We start from the raw sequence: 27,329 nt of genomic DNA, 5'->3' as shown, positions 1-27,329 counted from the left end.
TAAAAGGCTCAAAAAGGATTCTAAATGTGAGACTGCACATTATAAAACTCCTAGAGGAAAACAGAACACTCTCTGACATAAATTGCAGCAATATTTTTTTTGATACATGTTGCAGAATAATGGAAATAAAAACAAAGACAAATGGGACCTACTTAAACATAAAAGCTTTTGCACAGCAAAGGAAACAAACAAAATGAAAAGGCAACACACTGATTGGGAGAAAATATTTGCAGATGATATCACCAACAAGGGATTAGTCTCCAAAATTTACAAACAGCTCATGATACTTAAAGCATCAAAACAAACAACCCAATCAATAAGAGAACAGAAAACATAAATAGATATTTCTCCAAAGAGATATTCAGATGGTCAGGAGGTACATGAAAATGAAAATGTTCAACATTGCTAATTATTAGAGAAATATGAATCAAACTACAATGAAATATCACCTCATAACAGCAAGAATGGCTACCATCAAAAAATACAAACAATAAATGCTGGAGAAAGTGTGGAGAGAAGGGAATCCTTCTACTCTGTTAGTGGGAATGTAAATTGGTATAGCCACTATGGAGAACAGTATGTAGGTTCCTTAAAAAACTAAAAATAGAGTTACCATATGGACATATGCAGGGTCCCACAATCCCACTCCTGGGCATATATCCAGAGAAAAACATGATCTGAAAGGATACAGACATCCCAATGTTTATTGAAGTACTGATACAATAGCAAGACCTGGAAGCAACCTAGATGTCCATTGACAGAAAATGGATAAAGAAGATATGGTTCAGTTCAGTTCAGTCGTGTCCGACTATTTGTGATCCCATGAAAAGCAGCACGCCAGGCCTCCCTGTCCATCACCAACTCCTGGAGTTCACTCAAACTCACGTCCATCGAGTCAGTGATGCCATCCACCCATCTCATCCTCTGTTGTCCCCTTCTCCTCCTGTCCCCAATCCCTCCCAGCATCAGAGTCTTTTCCAATGAGTCAACTCTTCGCATCAGGTGGCCAAAGTACTGGAGCTTCAGCTTTAGCATCATTCCTCCCAAAGAACACCCAGGACTGATCTCCTTTAGAATGGACTGGTTGGATCTCCTTGCAGTCCAAGGGACTCTCAAGAGTCTTCTCCAACACCACAGTTCAAAAGCATCAATTCTTCGGCACTCAGCTTTCTTCACAGTCCAACTCTCACATCCATACATGACTACTGGAAAAACCATAGCCTTGACTAGACAGACCTTTGTTGGCAAGGTAATGTCTCTGGTTTTTAATATGCTATCAAGGTTGGTCATAACTTTCCTTCCAAGGAGTAAGTGTCTTTTAATTTCATGGCTGCAGTCAGCATCTGCAGTGATTTTGGAGCCCCCAAAAATAAAGTCTGACACTGTTTCCACTGTTTCCCCATCTATTTCCCATGAAGTGATGGGACCGGATGCCATGATCTTCGTTTTCTGAATGTTGAGCTTTAAGCCAACTTTTTCACTCTCCTCTTTCACTTTCATCAAGAGGCTCTTTAGTTCCTCTTCACTTTCTGCCATAAGGGTGGTGTCATCTGTACATCTGAGGTTATTAATATTTCTCCCAGCAATCTTGATTCCAGCTTGTGCTTCTTCCAGCCCAGCGTTTCTCATGATGTACTCTGCATATAAGTTAAATAAGCAGGGTGACAATATACAGCCTTTACGTACTCCTTTTCCTATTTGGAACCAGTCTGTTGTTCCATGTCCAGTTCTAACTGTTGCTTCCTGACCTGCATATAGGTTTCTCAATATACAATTGAATATTAATCAACCATTAAAAAGAATAAACCAATGCCATTTGCAGCAACATGGGCCTAGAGATTGCCATAGTGAGTGTAAGTAAGTCAGACAGAGAAGGAAAAATAGCATATGACATCCCTTTTATGTGGAATCTGAAAAGAAAAGATACAAATGAATGTACAAAACAGAAAGACACCCATAAACTTAGAGAACAATCTTATGGTTGTAGGAAGGAAAGCATGAGGGAAAGGGATAGTTAGTGAGTTGGGGTGGACGTGTACTCACTGCTATATTTAAAATGGATAACCAACAATAGCCTACTTACTGTATAGCACACAGAACACTGCTCAATGTAATGTAGCAGCTTGGATGGAAGGGGAGTTTGGGGGAGAATATATACACGTATATGAGAAGCCGAGTCCCTTAACTGTTCACCTGAAACTATTACAACATTGATAATCGATTGGCTATAATCCAATACAAAGTAAAAAGTTAAAAAAGAATTTCTTGAAAACATCGAAGTTAAGCAAATGTTGATCAAACTAAATTTTTCAAACAAGTTGAGCATAAACTGAAGTCTGTATTTAAAAAGTTACATTGCACAGATTGTTAAAAGCATGAACTGTCTTTTTTAAAAAACTAAATTTAGTATTTCTTGCTATGCACATTTAGTTTTTCAACATATTGATTTATTAAACTTGTATCCACTGTGATTTCTTTATAAATAAATTGTTGAAGAAGTGAAAAAAAATTCAGAGGTAGGGGGAAAAATACTGAGAACAAGTTTAATTTACTAGTCAATGAATAATAAATTCAGACAATTCAATTAGGATTAAGCTTCTTCTAAATTAAAAAAAATAGTAGAAATCCTTGTTATTTTAAAGTCTTTGAAGAAGTGTCTTTTTTGTTTGTTTGTTTATTTTGTTAAGGATTACCTACGCTAGTTAAGTGTTGTTATTTTTGGTTACTTTATCAGCACACAGTCCTCTGCCCTTTTAGTTTATTTTGTTGACTGATTTAATTTTTGCCAGAATATCCACTGAGTACATACCCAAAGAATTTACATTAAAGAAACACTTGGAATGGGTTTTAAGCTGTGTGGCCAAGGAATGACTTCTGTCCAGGCCCTTTGTGGCTGAGTTACATACAGTGTTATCTAACACTGATGGAATGCAATCCCAGGCAATCTTTCAAGTATTCCATCTGCATAAGTTCGTTCAATACTCACAGCAACACCAGTTCACCTCTGTTCCGTCACTCAGCCGTGTCCGACTCTTTGCTACCCCATGCACGGCAGCACATCAGGCTTCTCTGTCCATCACCAACATCCAGGAGTTTGCTCAAACTCATGTCCATCGAGTCGTTGATGGCATCCAACCATCTCATCCTCTGTCGTCTACTTCTCCTCCTGTGCTCAATCTTTCCCAGCATCAGGGTCTTTTCCAATGAGTCAGTTCTTCGCGTGGGATGTCCAAAGTATTGGAGCTTCAGCTTCGACATCATTCCTTCCAATGAATATTCAGGACTGATTTCCTTTAGGATGGACTGGCTGGATCTCCTTGCAGTTCAAGGGACTCTCAAGAGTACTCGCCAACAACACAGTTCAAAAGCATCAATTCTCTGGCGCTCAGCTTTCTTTATGGCTATTAAGGTTATTATTAATATTATAGCCTCCTTTTTTTTTTTTTTTTAATACAGAAGAGGAAACTAGGGTATACAGACCTTAAATTGCAGGACATCACATGGATAGAGAGAGGTGCGCCAGGATTCAAATGTGCCCTTTGACTCCTGAGCCTGCAAAAGACATTATCTTGCCTTTCTGTCCCATCTATCAGTGCATTAGTCTGTCAGTACACTACTCCGATTCACAGAACTTCATGTCTGTGACAACTGTGGCAAAACAACGGATATGCTTTGCGCTGATGAAGCCCCTCACGCCACTGGCAGGCGCCAACTCTCAGTGCGCAGGCGCCAACTCTAAGGCAGCCAGACGGGTCCCGTCTCCTAGGTAACGACTGAGGCATAGGCGACAGGTAAAACATCCTTCTCCCCAGACCCAGAGTGGCTGACGTCATTTCCTTCCTCTGGGCGGTCGCCTCAGTGACACGTAGGGCTGCAGGGCGGTGTTAGGTACCCGAGGCCCGGGGCAGGAGTAGTCACTTCCTCCCAGAGATCTTGTATCCTAGCAACCGCCCCCCCACCTCCGTTCTTCGTCTCGCCTCCAAGCTTCCTAAGAAGCCAGGTCTCTGAAAGCAGCCAGGGGCAGGCCGGGTAGAGGGGCCAGCCGCTGGGTTCTCGGGTTGCTGGCTGCCCTCCGCAGGAATGCCAGGTGAATACAGAAGGCGGGACTTGCGGGTCGCGGAGAACTGGGGCCGGAGCCGCGCTCGGCTGTGCACTGGCGTGGCTAGTGGTGGCTGCTGGGTCGGCCGCAATGGGCCGAGCGGTCAGGCACAGGGCGCCACCACCTTGTAGGGCCAGAGCGGTCCCCGCGCGCTGCGGAGGGCAGCGGGGCGGCCCGGCAGTCTCCTCCTGGAGCAACTTCATTTTGTTTTATCTAATTGTATTAACATTTTTGTGAGAGGGAAGAGTGAAAGAAAAAAAAAAAATTAAATGATGAAGTTCTTAGATGATCCTTTATGCTGACAGTACTCTTCTTTTAAGTAAGTATGGCTTTCAAATAAAGGGCTTCCCTGGTGGCTCAGAGGGTAAAGCGTCTGCCTGCAATGCGGGAGACCCCGGTTCCATTCCTGGGTCCGGAAGATCCCCTGGAGAAGGCAATGGCAATCCATTCCAGCGCTCTTGCCTGGAAAATCCCATGGACGGAGGAGCCTGATAGGCTACAGTCCATGGGGTCGCAAAGAGTCGGACACGACTGAGCGACTTCACTTTCTTTTAAATAAAAGTAGACTTCATTTTAAAAATAAAAGTAGCCTTTTAAATAAATATGCCTCTTTTGTAGGCAATATTATACTTTTGAATGGAAGAGAGGTAGAAAAGTTTCTGTTTTAATTGGCAACAAGCCATTGCGCTCATTATTCAAGTGAGTGCAATAATTGTAAAACTTATTTAGGATAATAAAATAATTGTAAAACTAAGATAACTTAAGTTTGAATTTTCTTTTCTCTTTGACAACCAGTTTGTTGGTAGAATTTGCTATTTATTTTCAAGAACTCTGTTGAAGTGAACATGCAGCTCAATGATGCTTTTCTTGTTTTTGTTTGGCTTTTCTGGTGGTCAAATGGCAAGCCTCTCCAGTTCTCTTGCCTGGAAAATCCCATGGACGGAGGAGCCTGGTAGGCTACAGTCCATGGGGTCGCAAAGAGTCGGACACGACTGAGCGACTTCACTTTCTGGTGGCCAAGGAAGCATTAAATGTAATAATACAAATTCTCAAGCATGCAAAAATCTCTGACTTGTTTTTTGTGTGTTTCAGCCATCATCAGAGGTTGAATTATTCCTATCATTGGTTAGCCATTTTATAAAGGTCGAGAATTAAAACACACTATGTCTGATGAAGTTTTTAGCACAACTTTGGCGTATACAAAGAGTCCAAAAGTCACCAAAAGAACTACTTTCCAGGTAAAGTATTTTTATTTTGAATGATTTTACAAGGTAATTCCTGTATTAGGAATATTGGACTTGAAAGTAATCCTAGAGCAGTCCTATAAAGAGCATGAGTAAATCCTATGTTTCTTTTGAGATTTTGCAGGTGATTGTATTTGGGCTCTAGTATTACCAGCTCCTCTGTGTGGCTTTAAGACTACCAAACTAAATACTAGGTTCTTAGTATATTAAAAGTTAAATTCGCTTGTGAAAGTTAAATAGCAACTTCTAATTGCCATTTTCATATAAATATTGTTAATTTTTTTTCTGGTTTAACATAATAACATTTAAGCTTTCTGTGTCCAGTTGCTACAATTTTGAATTGAAGGTCTCAATTTATGGTATTGATTACATCTGTTAATAGCAATATGCTGAAACAAAAGATCATGAAGAATACCAGTTTCTTCCAAATATCAGTTTATAATGAACCTGGTCCAGATAGAGTCCCTCAATTAATTTTCTTGGTGTTTCTTGTTAAACTGTAAGTTCCATGAAAAAAGGGGTCATCTGTGATGTTCTGTGTTGCCTCTTAGAGTTTGGGTGCATGGCATAAAGTAGAGTTTCGGTAAATATTTGTTAGATGAATGAAATCTGAGTTTTAAAGCAGTTATTAATCAAGCATTATCTGTTTAAAGAATTAATTCTACATATGAGAGTACACATTTGGGTGGCGACTGATTTTAATTATCTCATTTCAGGATGAGCTAATAAAAGCAATTACAGCTCGCTCAGCCAGACAAAGAAGTTCTGAATACTCAGATGACTTTGACAGTGATGAGATTGGTATGTGAGACCGTGAGAAAAGAAATGTCTTCTTTTTGCTTCCTTAGTTATTTATAGCCGAAACCTGAAAACAAAACAAACTAAAATCACCATTCTAAAATAATACCAGTGAATTCACTGGTTTTAGGTCTCCAACTTTTTAATGAATAAAAAGTCACTCTTAATTTTCAAAAAGTTGTATGATTGTCCTTGTTTTTTTCTGAATGTGTATACAAAACTGAAAAGTAACTGATAGCAGATTTGCTTGTCAGTGGTAAATTATATTAGAGATGATACGTTCATCTTTAAGGCCAACCCTATGAGACCTACAGTGAGGTAATAATTAGGGACCATAGAACTGAACTTTGGGTACATCAGAATCACTTTTATAATGCTTTTTCTAAATCAAGGTTTTTTGGCTGTGAAAGGGAATCCGTTTAAAAAACCCAGTATGTCAGTACTGTATGATTAATTTGGTTTCTTTGGTTATGTAAGATATTAACATTTCACATTTCAAGATAAACATACAAAATTCTGAACTTGAAATTCAGTGTTTTATTCTTTGATATTCAGTGAAAAACTCTCGGTGTTCTCTGTAAAAGGTACCAGAACAATAATTAAATCATTACTGTATAGTTAAGTTAGCATTCTTTATTCTTCTTCTCATAATAAAATCTAATACTCTGGTATGGATGGAATAGCAGTTCCAAAATTTTACTGGAAAAACATTATTAGCTAATTCTTCCATTTACAAATATTCTTGATTTTATATGATGAAGTTTTTGAAAAAAATAAATAAATAAGTTTTACAGTCCAAAATCTAAATGTCTATGACTGATTGTTGTTTTGAAGAACCTTTGAATGACTTCTCTCAGAGCAAGCACAGTGCTTGACTTGATACACTATTCATACTCAGTAAGTATGTTTTAAATAAATGAAACTGAAAATTTTAATTTATAGACTGCCTAAGTTAGGAGTTTTTTTAGGGTTCCAAATCTATTCACAGTTGTAAATTCATATCTAGCCTTTAACGTAATGTTTTTGATTAATGTAACCTTCAAAACTTTAAAATGTACTATTGAAAATATTTTTCTCTTCTATTTTTCTGTTTCCTTAGGTGATTTTTCTGACACCTCAGTAGATGAAAATTCAGTTAATAAAAAAATGAATAATTTTCACATATCAGATGATGAAGAAAACAATTCTCCAAAACTGTCTTTTTTGAAAACAAAGAAATCAAGCAATGATGTGAGGAAACATGAGCCAATAGTCTCTATCAAAAACGATGACATTGCATTTGATAATGGTGAAGGCATGGTTGTAAATCCCTTACCTGAATCTCAAAATAAACAACAGGAAGTTGAAAAAGAGAAAATTAAAATGGAAACTAAACCTAGAATTCTTCCAATCAAAAGTACATCTTCAGGTAATTTGTTGGTTTGGTTTGGTTTAGTCGCTAAGTTGTGTTGGACTCTTTGCGATCCCATGGACTATAGCCCGCCAGGCTCCTCTGTCCATGGGATTTTCCAGGCAAGAATATTAGAGTGGATCAAAAGTACATCTTCAGGTAATTTGTTAGGTTACTGTAATTGCATTTCTTGAAAATTTATTTTAAGATAATTACAAAATATTTTTACGTAGGAGCTAATAAATATTTAAGAAAAAAGACAGACTTAACATTTCAATTTTGCAGATATAAATAAAAATACTAGAAGTATAGAAAATGAAAATGAAAATTTTTGTCTCTCAGTCCTGTCTGACTCTTTGTGACCCCATGGACTATTGCCTGCCAGGCTTCTCTGTCCATGGAATTCTCAGGGCAAGAACACTGGAGTGGGTCCCTTCTCCAAGGGATCTTCCTAACCCAGGGATTGAAACCAGGTCTCCTGCATTACAGGCAGATTCTTTATTATGTGAATCACCAAGGAAGTCCATAAATTGGAGATCTGGCTGTGTAGAGGTTGGGTGCGTCTGTGTGTAGTAAGTCACTTCAGTTGTGTCCTACTTTTTGTGACCCTATGGACCGTAGCCCACCAGGCTTCTCTGTCCATGTGACTCTCCAGGCAAGAATACTGAATGGGTTGCCATGCCGTCCTCCAGGAGATCTTCCCAACCCAGGGATCGAACCCACGTCTCTTATGTCTCCTGTATTGGCAGGCAGGTTCTTTACCACTAGTGTGACTTGGGAAACCCAGAACCATAGAGGAAAGTCGTAATTCTCAGGAAAGTCTGGAGGCTTAAATGGTAAGAGCAACAACACCTCTCCCTCCCGTCCTCCAACCCCCATTTCAAATATACAGATGTCAAACAAATATTCTGGCAAATGACTGCATGGATATGATTGTTTTAAGGACTCCCCCAGTGCTGCTGTAACCCTAATGTCTGGAGTATGAGATTGATTAGAAAAGATTCCATTGTAGTTACACTGCTAAAAACAAAATTGGAGCTCATAGGCCTTAGCGAGGCTGGATGTGGATGACTGAAAGCTCTTTGGCCTCCTATCAGGCACCAGCAGAGATGCGAGACTGAATGAATGCAGGAGGTGCAAGAACTTTGAGCATCCACATCCAGCCTCGCGTAGACATATGAGCTCCAGTTTTGCTTTTAGCACTGTAACTACAGTGGAATCCTTTCTAATCCATCTCACACTCCAAACATTAGGGATAGAGAGCAGCGTTGGGGCTAGTCCTAAAGAATCATTTCCATGCAGCCAGAATATCTATGTGACATTTGTATATTTGAAATGGGGATGGGAGAGAGAGGTGTTGTTACTTTTATCGTTTAAGCCTCCAGATTTCCTTAAGAGAATCTCCATTTGGTTTCTCTGTTCCCCAGGAAAATCCACTAAAACTCAGTTTTCTGTGGGGAAGTTCCTGGTAGGACCATTACAATAGTTTCTCCACAATTCTATTGAGCCCTGGGCACAGAGGAGCAGGGATGGAGTGAATCAGGCACTAACTGCCGTGAGATCCCCTGGGCTACCATGCAGGAACAAGGGCAGAGAAGGTGAAGGATTTGGGGTCTTCCAGTCTTTTTATGTTTTATGGAAAACAGTAGTAGTTGATACTAACCTTCACAAAAACCTCTTTCCTTTATATAATCATTAAATACAATACTGGGAAGTATTTCATACTTTATATATTAGATAGCATGGATAACCTCAGGCAAAGCTTTATTTCAGATATGTATTAGGGACCCACTCCTTTTTCCACCCCTGACAATCCTATCCACTTTCAAATGAGAAGACATGAATCAGCAATGATACTAGGGAAAAAGCCACTGTATGTTAATTATGTTTGACCTTAGCAATAGGGTAAGCCTTACTGTCCTCATAAGGAGGGAGAGGAACCTTGCTCTCCCTTCCTACAGAATTGTTTGAAGAATGTACCCAGGTGGCACAGTGGTAAAGAATCCACCTGCCATTGCAGGAGATGGCAGGAGAGGTGGGCTTGATCCTTGGGTTGGGGAGATCCCCCGGGAGGAGGACTCCAGTATTCTTGCCTGGAAAGTTCCATGGACAGAGGAGCCTGGCAGGCGATCTATAGTCCCATGGGGTTACAAAGAGTCAGACATGACAGCACACACTCATCACACTAAAGTATGTCTCAAACTATAAACGTCTACAAAAGTGTAAGCACAAGGTCTAATGAAACAGAATTTACTTGCTAAAATGTCCCTTACCAGTGTACTGAGTAAAATAAAAAATGGAGAGAAGGAAAACATAATCAAATAGTGAGTAATCCAATAAATCACCTTTTTCCACAGTATTTTCCACAGTTTGTTCATCATTGTATTAAGGGGAAAACACAGAGTTATAGAAATTTTAAACCGACTTCTTTATGAGAGAACTACTTGGAACCATTAATAAAGACATATGCACAGTGAATCTTTATGAAAGATAGAGTATGTAGTATTCTCTAGTCATAGTTGAGTTTAAAAATCTATTTTTATAGATTATGTTTGTTCTATTTGTCCTGATTCTGAAAAGCTTTTCATTAGGTAATAAGAAACTGTGAGCATACTGCTGCTAAGTCGCTTCAGTCGTGTCCGACTCTGTGCGACCCCAGAGATGGCAGCCCACCAGGCTCCCCGTCCCTGGGATTCTCCAGGCAAGAATACTGGAGTGGGTTGCCATTTCCTTCTATAAAAGCTAAAACTTAGTCTGATATAGATATAAGTATATAATTAAAACTTTATGGTACATAATCAGCAATAATCCATCTATTTAATACCTTTTTTAAAACCTGTGACAAAATGAATTAGAGAAATACTGTACTTTGACCACAAGATGGCCCTAGGATTATGAATGTGCAATACTGAATTTTTGAACAATCATTAACCATTTGCAATTCAGTATATGTAGTATAAAAATAATTACTGAAATAGGTAATCATTCACATTTGATAGTGAAACAAGACATTTTGATAATGTATAGACTTTTTTTTTCTTTCTGAAAACTTGATGCTTCTGGAAATGGAATTTTGGTATAAAATATTTGAAATCATTATTCCAAGGTTATTCAAGTTGAAGGACAAAGTTGAGTCTGCTGGTTAGTGCCTGGCATGTAGAATTCTTTAAGTATTTGAATATATAAATGAATAATTTATTCATTAAAGAAGTAATGTGGTTAACAAGTTTAGCTCTATCTAAATTTTTAGACTTTTTTCTTTATCATGTTTAGAACTTAATATTTTTAATATCATGAGATATTGCTGCCTATCATTTAATGCTTTATAAAAATATTAGAACCTGAAAGTTTCCTTTGTTCTTGCTTGTCTGCTGTTCAGTTCAGTCACTCAGTTGTGTTCAACTCTTTGCAACCCCATGGACTGTAGCACACCAGGCTTCCCTGTCAATTACCAGCTCCCGACAAGACCCAGTTTTCCCCTCAGTCAGTCTCTCCCATTAAGAAGCTTCCATAAGCCTCTTATCCTTCTCCATCAGAAGGCAGACAGAATGAAAACCACAATCACAGAAAACTAACCAAACTGATCACGTGAACCACAGCCTGTCTAGCTCAATGAAACTATGAGCCATGCCGTGTAGGGCCAACCAAGATGGACGGGTCATGGTGGAGAGTTCTGACAAAACATGGTCCACTGGAGAGGAGAATGGCAAACCACTTCAGTATTCTTGCCTTGAGAACCCCATGAAACAGTACGAAAAGGCAAAACGATAGGACACTGAAAGATGAACTCCCCAGGTTGGTAGGTATGCTACTGGAGATCAGTGGAGAAATAACTCCAGAAAGAATGAAGAGACGGAGTCAAAGAGAAAACAACACCCAGTTGTGGATATAAATGGGTGATGGAAGTAAAGTCTGATGTTGTAAAGAGCAATATTGCATAGGAACCTGGAATGTTAGGTCCATGAATCAAGGCAAATTGGAAGTGGTCAAACAGGAGATGGCAAGAGTAAACATTGACATTTTAGGAATCAGTGAACTAAAATGAACTGGATTGAGCAAATTTAATTTAAATGACCATTATATCTACTACTGTGGGCAAGAATCCCTTAGAAGAAATGGAGTAGCCATCATAGTCAACTAAAGAGCCCAAAGTGTCGTACTTGGATGCAATCTCAAAAATGACAGAATGATCTCTGTTCATTTCCAAGGCAAACCATTCAATATCTCAGTAATCCAAGTCTATGCCCCAAACAGTAATGCTGAAGAAGCTGAAGTTGAATGGTTCTATGAAGACCTATAAGACTTTTTAGAACTAACACCCAAAAAAGATGTCTTCTTCATTATAGGGGACTGGAATGTAAAAGTAGGAAGTCAAGAGCTAACTGGATTAACAGGCAAATTTGACCTTGGAGTACAAAATGAAGCAGGGCAAGTGCTAATAGAGTTTTGCCAAGAGAATGCATTGGTCACAGCAAACACCCTCTTCCAAGAGAAGACGCTATACATGGACATCACCAGATGCTCAATACCCAAACCAAATTGATTATATTCTTTGCAGCCAAAGATGGAGAAGCTCTATACAGTCAGCAAAAACAAGACCGGGAGCTGACTGTGGCTCAGATCATGAACTCCTTATTGCCAAATTCAGACTTAAATTTTCTGCTGTAAAAAGTACAATAATCAAACTCTTTCACTTTATCAGGTAATGGTCACATTGATGGTGATTGTAGAAAGTAATTTTTACAAGGTATGCTGTCTTTGTTTTAACTTTAAAGCAGGAGCACCTTGACTCCATTAGCATTGGAGCCAGGGTGCTCCTGCTTTAATTCCACAAACTAGAGTTTATAACCATAGGCACATGAGCTCTTTGCTCCTCATTTTATTTATCTGTGAAAGGGGCCGATAGTTGAACCACCACAAGGGGTTTGAGACAATTAAATGAGGTTATGTATCTGAAGGGTTTAGAGCAATCTGGCATAAATTAAGCATGCTATAAATGCTTTTACTCTTCACTTTATTATTCAGCATTTGTTCATAGGCAGATCATTTTATTTATCCACACATATTTGTTGTTTGTATGATATGTTTCACTGTTACAAGCACTGTGATGGTAACTGTTACTGCAGCATTAGAGATGTGGTACCAATCCTCCAATACTGTCTTACTCATTTGGGCTGCTGTAATCAAATACTTCCCAAATACTACTGGGGCCTCCCAGATGGTGCTAGTGGTAAAGAACCCACCTGCCAATGCAGGAGATGCAGGTTCAATCCCTGGGTTGGGAGGATCCTCTGGAGGAGGAAATGGCAACCCATTCCAGTATTCTTGCCAGGAAAATCCCAAGGACGGTGGAGACTGGTGGGCCACAGTCCATGCGTTCACAAAGAGTCAAACCTGACTGAAGTAGCTTAGCAGGTCAGCACAACCAGAAACTTCAAACTCTGTGAATTATAATTGATAAAAATCTGTTTCTCACAGTCCTGGAGGATGAAAGTCTGAGATCACAGGGCCCATATGGTTGGTTAGGGTCCTTTTCCATGTTGCAGGCTTCCCATTGTAGCTTTACATGGTGGAAAGGGCAAGGGAACTTTCTAGAACATTGTTTTTAGGGCACTAATTCCATTCATGAAGGTCTGCCTTTATGACATAATCACCTCCCAAAGGTCCTACCTCCTAATATATCACTCTTGGGGTTAAGATGTCAATGTAAGAATGGTAGTTATGAGTGGCTAGAGGGAGAGGGAAATGGGAATTGCTAGTCAAAAGGTGTAAAGTTTCAGTTAGCAAGATGAACAAGTTCTAGAGTTTTGCTGTATGGCTTTGTGCCTTTAGGTAATAATACTGTATTCTGCACTTAAAATTTTGTTAAGAGAATGGATCTCCTGTTAAGTGTTATTACAGTAAAAAAGACTCAAAAAACCTTTTATCAAGCTTTATATAATATTCTGTGTAAACTGAGATTCCAAAGACAAGCAAACATTTGTCAGGAGAAGCCAGAAGTGGACATCCTAGGCAGAGGAAGAACTAGGGTAAAAGTTTGGTGGCAAGAGAGATGGCCCAACTGCAGAAGGAGAGCGAGCCCAGCATATCAGGACAGATTACCAAAGGAGTGTGCCAGTGACGAGGCAGCATAGTTAGCCAGGGACAAGACTGAAACCTTTTATATTGTTCGGAGGCAATGAACTTGCAGGACTGGATGATGGGGAGCCACTGAAGAATTTCGTGGAGAGGGGTGGTGTGATCTGATTTGTGTTTTATAAATGCTGCTGAGGCAGTAATCTAGGCAAGACTGGATAAGGAACTGACAGTGGGGTTGCAGAAAGTGGAATAAATGAGAGATATTTAGAGGTAGAGTCAATAGGGTATCATGATGCTTTGGATTTTGAGGGAGGAATCTAGGATAACTCTTGGATTTTAAATTGGACATTTGACCAGAATTTAGGACATACCTAAAATTGGCAGTGAAACATTTATAGTGGTTCCAATTAGGTCTGACTATAGAATCTTCTAGCAGGATTTATAACCCCACTTACGGATAAAAAAGAGAAAGGTATTCAATTTTGCAGCTTTGTCAGAAGAATACATTGGTAGGACAATGGAGAAATGTATATATATATATATGTATGTATGTAAAAGGTGAAATTTAGGGAAAAGTTCATATAAAAAAACTGTATATCTTGTTTTGAGGGCTGAAAGTATACCAGCATTAGATTGTTGTTTTAAACTTAGAAGTAGTGGAAATAGTAACTGAGAAATTTTAATAACTGCTGGAGAGGTTTTATGGACTCGGAGAACAGCAGCTCACAAGTTGTCGAGATCTCCATTCCTCTTTCCAGGGACATTGGCTCTTCTACCCCTGTACCGACATCGTCTTCATACTTGTTACAGCACTTACCTTTGTCTTATAATTGTATTTGTTTACAATCATCTCCCTCCCCAACCTCTAAAATCCTAGGACAGGGCCATTGCCAGTGTCTTGATTCTGAGATCTGTTCATATGAGTGATGTGAACGGGACCTGGCGGCAGACACTCAATAAAGGTTTGATGGCTGAACTGCCTCATTTTATAAAGGCTAAAATCAAGACATGGTTTTGTTTGTTTAAAAAAATTGTTAATACTATGAGAGTTGATAAAGTAGAATAGTTAACTACTCACAAGAGTGAAGTATACTAGTTACTGTCAGAATGGCAGCCATTAAAAAAATTTTTTTTTTGATTGTCAACTATCACCTACTTTTACTTTCTGGAGTTCTTTGTAGAGAAGGGTGTGGACTTCTTCTCCAGGACAGAGGCAAGGTGCTAGGTGCTTGGAAAGAGGAGGGAAGTTTGGTGGTACCTGGGGTGTAGGAGAAGCCATGACCATCTTAAAAATATATTTTTTTTTACTGTATTAAATGTATTAAAGCATTGTATTTTTCTGCAGAAAATAACAGCAGCCTCGAAGCAGACAGCCAATTTAAGCCTTCACCTCGACCAAGGAGCATGTTGAAAAAGCACAGCCATGGGGAGAAGAAAGATAGCCTAGGAAACAATAAAGAAACTGTCCCACACGAAGATTTAGAGGGACATTCCACACCTTCGTTCCTCCCAAGGCCAAATGACAGACAACCAGAAGCTGAGAGGAATGCATTCTCTGAAAACCTTGATCCTGAGGTTAGCACTGTTGCTGAATTGTATTTTGATTCAGATTTTTGCATCTGATTATAAGAGAAAGAGAATATTTGCGTACATGCATGTGTGTGTTTGTGTGTGTTGTACACGTTTTCTTCAGCAAATGACAAGGAACTTTAATTTTTAAAATATGTTCTATTGGGTCTAAAACTGCATTGTAAGATAGAGCAAAGATGCAGAATTATTTCGTGTACTGCTAAGAAAGAAGAAAACTGCTAATTAATGCATCCAATATCAGAGAAAGTTAAATGTGAAAAAACAGTGCAGTTCTTTTGAATCTTTGCAACACTTTAATTGCAAGTATATATTTACACATATTTTAATTGTATAATTTATGGCTGGTGTCATTTTATTCATTTGGTTTTAATCTCTCAACAAATGCATATTGAATGGTCACAGCAGTGTCCTATCTTTTTTGGGATACCACAATGGGAGTAGGTATGATCCTTCAGTTCATCAGGAGTTTACTGTGTATTGTCATTAGGGAAGAACACTTGGCCTCCTGTATTTAAATTGCACTATGGCTAGGAAACTTCCACCTCACATTTCAGAAGGGATAAGTATGGGCAGAACATTCTTGCTCCACAATCTGCTTAAGCAGATCAGAGAAAACTAAACAGTACCTGGCTAAGCTTCTTTCTTCTGACTCCTCTGTGGTTCAGATGTGAGTAAGAGAAGTGGTACAAAGGGAGACAGAGAAAGTCCTTTGTATCACAGCTAAATGAATGGATCTCTCCAATTCAGACCAGAAGTGTGATTACAGCAGGCTTCTTATTCCACTCTTGTCCTGTAGGTTAGCTTTACCAGTAAGGCTGGCAATTTGATATAAGCCTTTCTAACTTTAGTGTGGTATGTCCTAATTTGTTATAAAAATCTGGAGAAGAGATGGGCTTATCAAAGCCAAACAGTTATTGTATATTGAATAAGATCATCTGACCAAGTGGATATTATGGTAGTTCACGGTAGCTGTTACAACAAATTGCCACAAATTAGACTTAAAACAACAGAAGTTTTTTTTTTTTCAGTTCTGGAGGTCAGAAGTCCAAAATCGAAGTGTGGGTAGGGTCATATTCTCTCCGAAGGCTCTAGAGAGAAATCCTTCCTTGCTCCTTCCAGCTTCTGGTGGTTGTCAGGAATCTCTGGTGGGCCTTGGCTGTCAGCTGCATCACTCTAATCCCTGTCTCCATCATCACATGGCCTCTTCCCCTTGGTCTCTGTGTCTCTCCTCACTTTCCTCTAAAAAAAGACACCAGTCATTTGACTTAGGGTCCACCCTAGTCTAGTATATCCTCATCTTAATTAATTCCATCTGAGATTCAGGATAGACATAAATTTTGAGGGACATTATTCAGACTGGTAGTGATGCCTAACTAAATCCTCTTTGTGATGCATGTTATGTCCCTTGATTAAAGAAAAAAGTATTCCTAAAGTTTTTAAAGTAACATTATATAATGACAAGAAGTTTAATTGAAAAATATCTACTCATAATCCCACCACTTAATAACAACAATGTTCATTATTCTTATTCCCTTTGGGGCTATTTTTCCTATACTTATTTTATCATATTTGTCATCTTAACATTCATAATGTTTTATATTATGCTTTTTTTTTTTTTTTAATCTCTTAGCACTGAGCTCATGAAGTGTTTCTGTGTTGCTAGGTGATCTTGAGACTACATTCACCTTAATGATGGTAACATAGCCCATAATGTAGATTTATTATTTTATTGTTGGGCATATGAAATACTTTTGTTTTTAATAATCTAAAACTTTCTTATTCCTGATTAAAAAATTTTCCTGAGCGTGCTGTGAATCTTCTTTAAGCCCGCCTTTTCAGGGATTTCCATTAATTTTTTGTCAACCTTTCTTTCTCCTATATCCATTATCTTTGCTTCTGGAAAGGTCTGTTATCATCCACATTCAACTATGCTTATGTCTCTTAAACTATGTATGGATTCTTATGACACTGCACCTCTCTCTACTGCCTTACTTTCCTTCGAGTGTCACAGCTGGATATGGAAAGGTGACTCTTTATATTTTGCTGCAGCCTCACTTCCTACGTTTCCTTCATGTGTGTGTTTGTATGATGATACATATCTATACTTTTCTGTTAACTCAGTATTCCTGGGGTAAAATCTGGTCGATCATAGTAGGTTATTTTAGTGTGAGATTTTATTTCTTAATATTTTGTTAAGACTTCTGCATCTGTATTTATGGAGGCAGACTATAATTTTTTCCTTATAATGTTATTGTCAGGCATGGGTATCACATGAATTGGGGAGTGTCTCTTTCTTTTTGTTTTCTAAAATTTGGTATGAAACCAAAATTTTGGTATCATTTTTCCCAGAATTGGGAGACTTCACCAGCAAAATTATCTGGGATTAGAATTTTCTTTGTGGAGAGGTCTTTGATACTAAATTTGATTTTTTCCTTTTTTGGATAGATACTTTGGTATTCACATTTGCTACTTCATCAGTTTAGTAATTTTTGTCTGTTTAGAAATTTGACCACTTTTTCTGAGATGCTGTATTTATAAAGTTGTTTGTGATATTCCCTTATGCTTTTGATGGCAATAAAATTATGGCATTCCATCTTCCATCTCTAATGTATAGTTTGTGTTTTCTGTCTTTTTTGTTAAATTTTGATAGGCATTGCTCAGTTTTGTTAAAACTTTTCTAAGAACCAATGTTGACTTAGTTTTCTCTATTGTTTGTATCCAGTTTCACTGATTTTTATTCTTTATTATTTCTTTCTTTTATTTTCTTTGGGTTTAATTTGCTTATCTTTAAGTTAGAAAATGTGTCCCTTCATTCTAAGCTTTTCATCCTTTCTATCAAAACTTTTAAAAACTATGAATTTTCCTCTAACACTTGATTAACAGCACCCATTTTTGATGACATTTATTTTCATTATCAGACTTCCCTGGTGGCTCAGATGGTAAAAGCATCCGCCTACAATGCGGGAGACCTGGGTTCGATCCCTGAGTTGGGAAGATCCCCTGGAGAAGGAAATGGCAACCCACTCCAGTACTGTTGCCTGGAAAATCCCATGGACGGAGTAGCCTGCTACTCCGTCCATGGGGTTGCAAAGAGTCAGACACGACTGAGCAACTTCACTTTCATTTTCATTATCATTGCTTTAAATATGTTTTCTAATTTTCCTTGTGATCTCTGTTTTGACCAAATGGTTATTTTATGGTGAATGATTTTAAACTTTTAGTCTTAGACTTTTAAAGAACAAAAAGAGTAGACTAAACATTTGTAGTTTTCTTAGATTTATATACCATTTCTAAGGATCCTCATTTCTTCCTTTAGATTCATATTCCTTCTAATGTTATTTCCCTTCAATCTTAAGAACTTATTTTTATTTTTCTTGTCATATAGATTTGCCAGTGACAGGTTTGCTCAGTCTTTACTTATCTAAAAAAATATTCACTTCATCTTCATTTTTGAAGGATGACTTAGCTGAATATGTACTTGGCTGACAGTTCTCTTCTGCTACCTCCAGCTCTTTATAGGTTTCCATTTTTCCTGACCTCTATGATTTCTGTTAGAAAATCAGCAGAAATTTATCTTGTTGTACTCATTATATAACATTTTGGGTTTTTTTTCTGACAGCTTTCAGAATTTTTTTTTCCAGACTTTATCTTTTTTCTTTGAATTACAATAATTTGACTACAAGGTACATAGGTGTAGTTTTTCTTTATATTTATCCTGCTTGGGTTTCGTTGAGGTTTCAGGATCTGTAAACTGATATTTTCCATGAAAATGAGAAGTTAATTTTTTTTTCTGTTTTTCTTTTCTCTTGTTTGTAATCTAGTGCATTGAAATTTTTAATATGTCTCACTGATCTCTCATGATCATGTTCATGTTTCTTCAGTCTTTTTACCCTTTGTTTTCTTCAGTTTCTGTCTTCAGAGATTTTGAGTTCACTGCTTTTTTCTACCATATCTGATCTGCTGTTAAGTCTATCCAGTAATTTTTTTTTTTCAGTACTGTTCAACTCTGGAATTTCCAATTTTTGTTGTTGTTGTTGTATTTTCTGTATCTAACAAGATACCCATTTGTTCCACCACTGTGTATATATTTTTCCTCCTAAATGCTTGAAGATATTTATGAAACCTACTTTAAAGTTCTTATTTGCCAATTGCAATATCTGGGTCATCGCTGGGTTGGTTACTATAGACTATTTTTGTTGTTTGTATTCATAGTATAAGTCACTATTTTCTGTTACTTAATATTTTGATTGAATACTGAATATTATGGATGATAAGTTGTAGACATTTTGGATTCTATTATGTTTCTCTGAACATGTGTTCTATCATACTGATTTTATGGCCAGACTCAAATTTCCAACTCTGTCTCCCTTGCCATGGACATTGACTGAAACTTCTGCTTAGTTTTTTCACTTTCTAGCTACTACAGTTTTACAGGGCCCTCTGAGGTCTTTTCCATGCCATGCATAGTTGAACCAAAGGTTTGAGGTGGATTTTATATGCAGATTTTGGGGTTCTTGCCCTCTGCAACTCTTCTCCAAATTTATTGGCTGATCATCTATTCCTAAATTCTATTCTCTGACTCCTCAAGCAAATCTGGTAGGGTTGCAGCCCACTACTACTAGAGCTACACTGTTGGGGAAATTTTCTCAGGAGAAAAGCTACTAACTTGCAAATCTCCTTGGGTGAAGCTTCATCCCTTAGGGTAGACTCTGGTGTTCTAGCACTTCTGCCATCTTCCCAGATGGTTTCTCTCTATTGCTTTTGACATTAAATATATGGGAAAAAAATAAAAAACTTTATACAACAAAAATCAAACTTCTTATAGTATCATCACCCTTAGACTAGAGTATTATCCTATAAAACGATGTTTCATATAGGAACACAAATATAATTACTTCATTTCATATACTGCTACTGCTAAGTCACTTCAGTCGTGTCCGACTCTGTGTGACCCCATAGACGTCAGCCCACCAGGCTATCCTGCCCCTGGAATTCTCCAGTCAAGAACACTGGAGTGGGTTGCCATTTCCTTCTCCAATGCATAAAAGTGAAAAAGTGAAAGTGAAGTCGCTCAGTCGTGTCCGACTCAGCGACCCCACGGACTGCAGCCCTCCAGGCTCCTCCATCCATGGGATTTTCCAGGCCAGAGTGCTGGAGTGGGGTGCCATTGCCTTCTTCATTTCATATATAATTATTTTATTTCAGATACAGCAATTTTGAGGAAAACTAAAGTGCATGAAATCTATGTATTTTTTAATCTAAAATATTTGGAATAGCTACTTGGTTTTTGGGCTTCCCAGGTGGCACTAGTGGTAAAGAACCCACCTGCCAATGTGGGAGATAAAAGAGACGTGAGTTCTATCCCTGGGTCGGGAAGATTCCCTGGAGGAGGAAGTGGCAACCCCACTCCCAATATTCTTGCCTGGAGAATGCCATGGACAGAGGAGCCTGGTGAGCTGCAGTCCATAGAGTCACGAAGAGTCAGACATGACTGAATCAACAACACACACACATATGCACTTGGTTTTATGAATTGCTTTTGTTTGAACAACTATTAATATTTGTTTCAAACCCTGGTGGCTCAGACGGTAAAGTGTCTGCCTGCAATGCGGGAGACCCAGGTTCGATTCCTGAGTCGGGAAGATCCCCTGGAGAAGGAAATGGCAATCCAGTCCAGCACTCTTGCCTGGAAAAATCTCATGGATGGAGGAACCTGATAGGCTACAGTCCATGGGGTCGCAAAGAGTCAGACACGACTAAGCGACTTCACTTTCAAGGGTTTTTGACCTACGATCTTTATGCTTTCTTAGGAAGTATATGGAGAAGGAAATGGCAACGCACTCCAGTGTTCTTGCCTAGAGAATCCCAGGAAGGGCGGAGCCTGTTGGGCTGCCGTCTATGGGGTCGCACAGAGTCGGACACTACTGAAGCGACTTAGCAGCAGCAGCAGCAGGAAGTATATACTTAGAGAAAGAGATGTCAAATACTTAAGTATTTCTGGGATTTGATTCTAGAGCAGCAGTAGTTTTAAAAATTGCTAAAAATGGATTTAGAAGTTTCAGTTAAAGAACTGAACTAGCTCTTAACTTGAAAGTAAAGTATATTATAACCTCCTTTGACTTAACCCTTATGGTGTTTCAATAGAAAACTAATAATGCATATTTCAGAGTTATGATGTAGTCTTACTACTGCTATTGCCCTCCACAAATCTTGAGAAGTAAACTTACATAGTTTCTTTAAATAGGATCCATGGTTAACAAGTATACCATCATCATCTGTTAAAGAAAATCTTAAAGATTCCTTTTCACTAGGATCTGAAGAAAAAGCCTCCATTACAGGTGATTATATTAAAGTATCCTACCTTATTCTTATTTGTGAACTTCTGTATTGCTTAGAATGTCATGTAAGTATGCCAAAGGAGTAATACTTCACATAGTTACAGGAACAATATATGTTTATGTTTGCCTGAGTTTTAATCTCAACGATGCAAATTACTAACCTTGTGGTTATAGATGCAGAACTTAATTTCTCAGTGCCTCAATCCACCAAGTTATAATAATCAAACTCATTAGGCTATTGTGAAAATTAAGTGACACTATGCATTTTAGCCACTAACTCAATTCTTGACACAAGTAGAGTATTCACTCAGGGTAAGCTATTATTATGTATTTGTTGCTCCAGTACTCAGCATAATGGTTAGGTGAACTTTTAAATTGAGACTAAGGTGGACTTAAATCCAGGTACAACTACATGAGAAGGTAACTAACCTTTCTGGCCCTTTGTATGGACCTTTAAAATGGGCATAAGAGTAGAGTGGTTGTAAGAATTAAATTAATTAGTACATGTAAAGCACATATAACAGGACTGTAGTTAACACACAGTCAGTGTGAGATATGAATAAGTAAACATTCTTTCTTTCCTTAGTCCTATGACATATAAAGGCATAGTTGTTTCTAAGGTTGGGATGTATAACTAACATTTATTAAGTGCTTACTATGTAGTATAATTTTTATCATTTTACAGATGAGAAAAACTGAAGTGCAAAGATATTGGGAAATATACCCAAGGTCAGTGATGGAGCCATAATTTGAATCTTTGGCTCCAAAGTCACACTACACTGATTAGCAGAATACATTATTGATACTTTGAATCATGACTACTGTCCAAATATGAACACATAATTGGAATTATAAGGTGATATTATATCTAGCTTACCTCAAAATGAGTTCCCCCAAAATGGCTGTAATGAAAGCCTCAGCATTAAGACTTTGACAGTGAAGATACAGGTTTGGCCAGGTACTAGTAGAACTGAAAGTTGGTGATCAGCACAGAAAGCACTGATTTTCTGTTGTACATTCTAAAGTGTAATAGAATCAAAATAGTAGAAGCAATTCTGTAAAAGCAAAACTGAATCCTCCATGCCAGAGCCTAAGCCTTTCCCTAGAGCACTGAGATGGTGAGTATTAGGCCTTCCTTTCCTGCCCTTTTGTTATCAGAGGCAACACTGCATCTTAGTGGGAGTAAAACTCTGGCAGATGACTTTATTCTCTGTGTGGTAGACTCTTCTAGAATTGCACTGATTCTTGGTTTTCTCTGTATCTGTACAATTTCACAACTGCCATTGCTAGTAACTGTGGTAGCTTAGAGATCTATGCCTTTTGTTCCAGGTAAGAAACACAAGCTTTTAAATAGAATAGATATTGCTATCTCATTTACTTGATTTATACAAGCATTTGTGGCATGTCTATATTTCAAGATGGTTATTCCATTCTGTTTACTTATATGATATTTTTCTAAGGTGTGCCAAATGCTTAATAGGTTTAGTAGCCATTTTCTCTGTTATAGATCACTTTGGAAAAATGTTTATTCAAGTTTAATATGGTTGTTTTCTCCATTTCTATTTTACAAGAAAGATCAGAGACAGTTTTCATTTAGCAGAAAGCAAATGAATCAGTTATCTACCTCATTAATTCAGAAGGGAGATTTAATTCTGTTACTTTGTCACAAAGTAGATCAGAACGAAGAATGCACTGAAAGCCATAATTCCTTGAAATCAACCGAAAATGAAAAGAACTCCTTTTTGATAGACTTTGTTACTACTGCACTTGAGAAACCCAAGGAAAGTCAAGTGACTGTTGGTGACGTTGAAGAAGAAAAGGAGAAAGCTCACCTGATTATGAATGATGACTTAACAGCTGAAGATACACCACTACTACAACTTCAGAGTATCTTATGTACTGAGTCTTCAAAGGTATTTATATAAAATTATGCCTTCTATACTATACCTTAAAACTCCACATAGGGCTCTTAAATGTTTTATCTCCCATGTTAGGCACTTCTGAATTGTCTGTGTGAGACTCATCTTCTGACAGTGATACCATACTGTCATGTGGTCCTTGCTCAGTGGAATTTTCACTTCAGAGACGTGTTGGAGTGAATACAGTAAAGCCCAACATTTCATTAAAATTTTCAGAGGCATATGATCATAATATTCTTTTAAATGTTTCAGAAATATATACCCAGAAGTGGGTAGATTTCTGTAGGTCTTCACGTTATAAAAATATAGCTCTCTGGAATAATTTCTGAGGGTTTGGAATTAGTAAGAGGTATTCCTTTGGATATCATCTTTAAATACTTTAAAAAATTTAAAAATAAAAATCTTTTAATAAATATTTATCAGCATCCATACCTATTTAAGTGGAAGGTCAGGTCATTATCAGGAATATTATTATCATTACCTTGGGAACCAGATTTGTGATATGTAGGATTACTTGTCCCTATGCAATATTGCAGGCGTCCTTGGTGACTTAGAGGTCAAGAATCTGCCAATGTGGGGAACACAGGTTCGTCCCTGGGTTGGGAAGATCCCCTGGAGAAGGGAATGGCAACCCACTTCAGTATTTTTGCCTGCAGAATCCCATGAACAGAGAAGCCTACAGTCCATGGGGTCACAAAGAGTTGACAACAAACAGCAATATACTATAATACACTAGAGTACTGTACTGTTAAAATTTATGGTGGAGCATTTTTAGTGTCTATTTCTCCTGAGTTTTCTTTATCCAGTTTCTCCTGCAGTTAACTGGTAGATATGTATATTTACTATTGGGGAAAATAACAGTTATCTGAAAACTTGTGGTCAAACAGGACTTTTATAATACAGGCTATTAGATTTTTATTACATTTTAAGGAGAAGGTTCATTAAGCCATATCGCAGATATATTTCCTTAGGAAAAACGCTCATGCCAAGTTAGGGATGTGTTTACATCTGTGCTGTCATGTTCGTGCTAATACCCATCTGTCTGTGGAAAGTAGAAAAGTCATTCCTTAAAAGGAAGAATGGTATTCTGGAATTTAAAGACAAGGTTTTAGAAATGTTTAACAGAGGTAATTCTAAATTAGAACAGGTGATTTATATATAGCAAGTAAGATTATAACATGTTTCTTTTGATTGAATCTTTGTCTTTATTCTTACTCGTTACCAAGTGCTTTTAAGTCTGAATAATTCCCCTCTAAGGTCTCTTTGTTGGACTCTCATCATGGAATAAAATGCAGGCTTCTCGCCACTGCCTGGAGGTCTCTCTTGGTTCTTTCTGGACCTCATGCTCTTCAGCTCTCCCTGACGCTCACTGTGTCTCAGCATCTTTCACTGGCTTTTGCTTCTCACAGCTATCAAGGTCTCCACAGAGTGTCACATGGCCCTTTTCTTTCCATCATCTGTCTGAGCTCTGATGTCACATTCTCAGGGGCCCTTCCCCGATCACCTGCATTAAAGTAGCTCCTCAACTCCACTCTGTCACTGCCGTTACACCCTACTTTATCACTTTCATGAGTCATATTATTTATGTGTTTAGTATCAGTGAGTTTCCCTGAAATGTGATATCCTTATTTGTTCCTGATGACCACTATGCTTAACACATAGTAGATGCTCAAAAAACATTGACTTTCTAGCAGCTGGCCTCTAATTATAATTGTGATATATACAGTGAGTAATCTTTTGCTTTTCTATTTAATAGAAAGCAATTCAAGACAGAAATATGAAGAATAAAAAATCAACAAATAATAGAGCATCCAGTGCATCTGGCAGGTAATAAAGTTTTCATTTTCCTTCAGTAATAGGTTTATATTTCAACAAAGCAGGTTTTAGTTTAATTTCTGAAAGTAAATTTCATTTGGTATTCTTAATTTTCTTCTTATGAGAAGAATGAATTAGTTACTTCATAATCAATCCCCCTAGTTGAATATATTCTTTTATAAAAGGGATTGATTAAGGACCCTCTGTGTTCTACATTGCTCATGAGATGGAGTTTCTTTCTCCTATTTTTCCTGAGACAGTAGATATAAAGTAGTAATAAAGCTGAAGTCTAGCATTCACCTTCTCTGTTAAGTGTCTTTGTCCAACAACACATGTAAAATTATACTTTAAACTTTGAGGTTCTATGCACTAAGTTGGTTTATTAAAATGATAAGAACTGATCATCATTCACGCTGAATCCTAACTCATAGGTGCTAATCAAAACCTTCTGCATCTTTTAAATTATCATTACTCAAGTAGAACAGGGGTCAGCAAACTTTTTCAGTGAATTTGCCAATTAGTACATATGGCTGGCCCTATAGGCCATATGGTCTCTGTTGTAATTACTCACATCTGCTATTGTAGCAGGGAGGCCATTGTTGGCATTATGAAAATAATTGAAATAGCTGTGGTGTAATAATTTTATATACCAGAAGAGATTGTGAGCCAGATTTTCCCACTAACCCCAAGTTAGAGGTTATTAGTCTAACTTTATATTTAAGATGGTTTATGTAGCAAAATGGGGCTTCTCTGGTGAAGTGAAGTGAAGTCGCTCAGTCATGTCCAACTCTTTGCGACCCCATGGACTGTAGCCTACCAGGCTTCTCTGTCCATGGGATTTTCCAGGTAAGAATACTGCAGTGGGTTGCCATTTCCTTCTCCAGGGGAACTTCCCGACCCAGGCTGCATGGTAGGACCTTAATAATAATTTATCCCTAGCAGAGCAGTAAAGAATCTGCCTGCCAATGCAGGAGAAGGAGTTTGATCCTTGGTTCAGGAAGATTCCCTGGAGAAGGAAGTGGCAACCACTCCAGTATTCTTGCCTGGGAAATCCCATGAACAGAGGAGCCTGGCGGGCCACAGTCCGTGGGATTGCAGAGTTGAACATGACTTAGCGACTAAACAACAGTAGCAGCAGCAGCAGCAGCAATGTAGCAAAATAATACAAGAAACTATTAAAACCGACTTATTGTTTTTTCCCATGTAAGTTGAATCCATGTTTTAAAAAAAAATGTTTTAATTATAAATAACCTAAAAAGAAAAATTACTTTGAAGCTATATATAAATTAAAGTAATAAAATTTAAATTATATTGAAAGGGTCTTTGTGTACTAATAAAATACCACATCATTTTCAAAGTAATTATAAATTATTAAATTATAATGTAGTTTTTAGATATAGTAGTTTCAAAATCTAATGAATCTTTCTTCTACCATTGTAATTGTAATAGTTTGTCTTGATTCATTTGGGTCTTTTCAGATTAATGACCTCTGAGTTCTTAAAGAAGCCTAGTTCTCTAAGGAGGATTCCGTCGACAGCTTCAGCTTCTCACTATTTAGGGACTTTGAGAGTCTTGGACCAAAAGCCCTCACAGAAACAGAACACAGAACCTGACAGAGCAGATAACCTAAGGGCAACTGTTTATCAGGTAAAAAGGAAAATATATATTCTTTTAAAATTAGAATTAATCACATAAGATTTTTTTATCAGGGAGTAGAATGAACCTGTCAGAAATGATTTATTAACTCATTTCCTTTATAATACCTGAGCAATCCAAATCTCCTCCCAAGTTTGCTTGTGTGTGTGTGTTAGTCGTTCAGTTGTGTTCGACTTTTTGTGACCCCCATGAACTGTAGCCTGCCAAGCGTCTCTGTCCATGGAATTCTCCAGGCAAGAATACTAGGGTGAGTTGCCATTCTCTTCTCCAGAGGATCTTCCCAACCCAGGAATTGAACCCAGATCTCCCTTATTGCAGGCAGATTCTTTACCATCTGAGCCACCAGGGCTACTTTAAACTTTGCTTAACTGATCATAATTGTAAAGAAAGAGAATTTGCCAT

At 37.9% G+C, this 27,329-nt stretch overlaps 1 protein-coding gene across 4 annotated transcripts in view; it reads left to right on the top strand.

Annotated features, from left to right (window-relative positions):
• The first annotated feature begins 3,866 nt into the window (after nucleotides 1-3,866).
• MAP9 (microtubule associated protein 9) overlaps nucleotides 3,867-27,329 on the top strand; it is a 46,051-nt gene continuing 22,588 nt past the window's right edge. Inside the window, exons 1-9 of one of the 4 annotated variants that reach the window (XM_027513517.1) lie at nucleotides 3,867-4,087; nucleotides 5,192-5,337; nucleotides 6,060-6,144; nucleotides 7,241-7,549; nucleotides 14,955-15,184; nucleotides 21,444-21,537; nucleotides 23,212-23,450; nucleotides 25,213-25,283; nucleotides 26,750-26,918. In XM_027513517.1, coding sequence (XP_027369318.1) covers nucleotides 5,263-5,337; nucleotides 6,060-6,144; nucleotides 7,241-7,549; nucleotides 14,955-15,184; nucleotides 21,444-21,537; nucleotides 23,212-23,450; nucleotides 25,213-25,283; nucleotides 26,750-26,918 — 1,272 coding nt within the window. In that variant the 5' untranslated portion in view covers nucleotides 3,867-4,087; nucleotides 5,192-5,262. Of the gene's footprint in view, nucleotides 4,088-4,112; nucleotides 4,419-5,191; nucleotides 5,338-6,059; nucleotides 6,145-7,240; nucleotides 7,550-14,954; nucleotides 15,185-21,443; nucleotides 21,538-23,208; nucleotides 23,451-25,212; nucleotides 25,284-26,749; nucleotides 26,919-27,329 lie in introns of those variants that run through there. The other 3 variants (XM_027513516.1, XM_027513514.1, XM_027513515.1) reach the window with 3 other exon arrangements.

Source organism: Bos indicus x Bos taurus, chromosome 17 (assembly GCF_003369695.1).
Source record: "Bos indicus x Bos taurus breed Angus x Brahman F1 hybrid chromosome 17, Bos_hybrid_MaternalHap_v2.0, whole genome shotgun sequence".
Classification (NCBI taxonomy): domain Eukaryota; kingdom Metazoa; phylum Chordata; class Mammalia; order Artiodactyla; family Bovidae; genus Bos; species Bos indicus x Bos taurus.
Note: the sequence above shows the minus strand (reverse complement) of the source record. Positions and strands in the feature narration are given on the sequence as shown.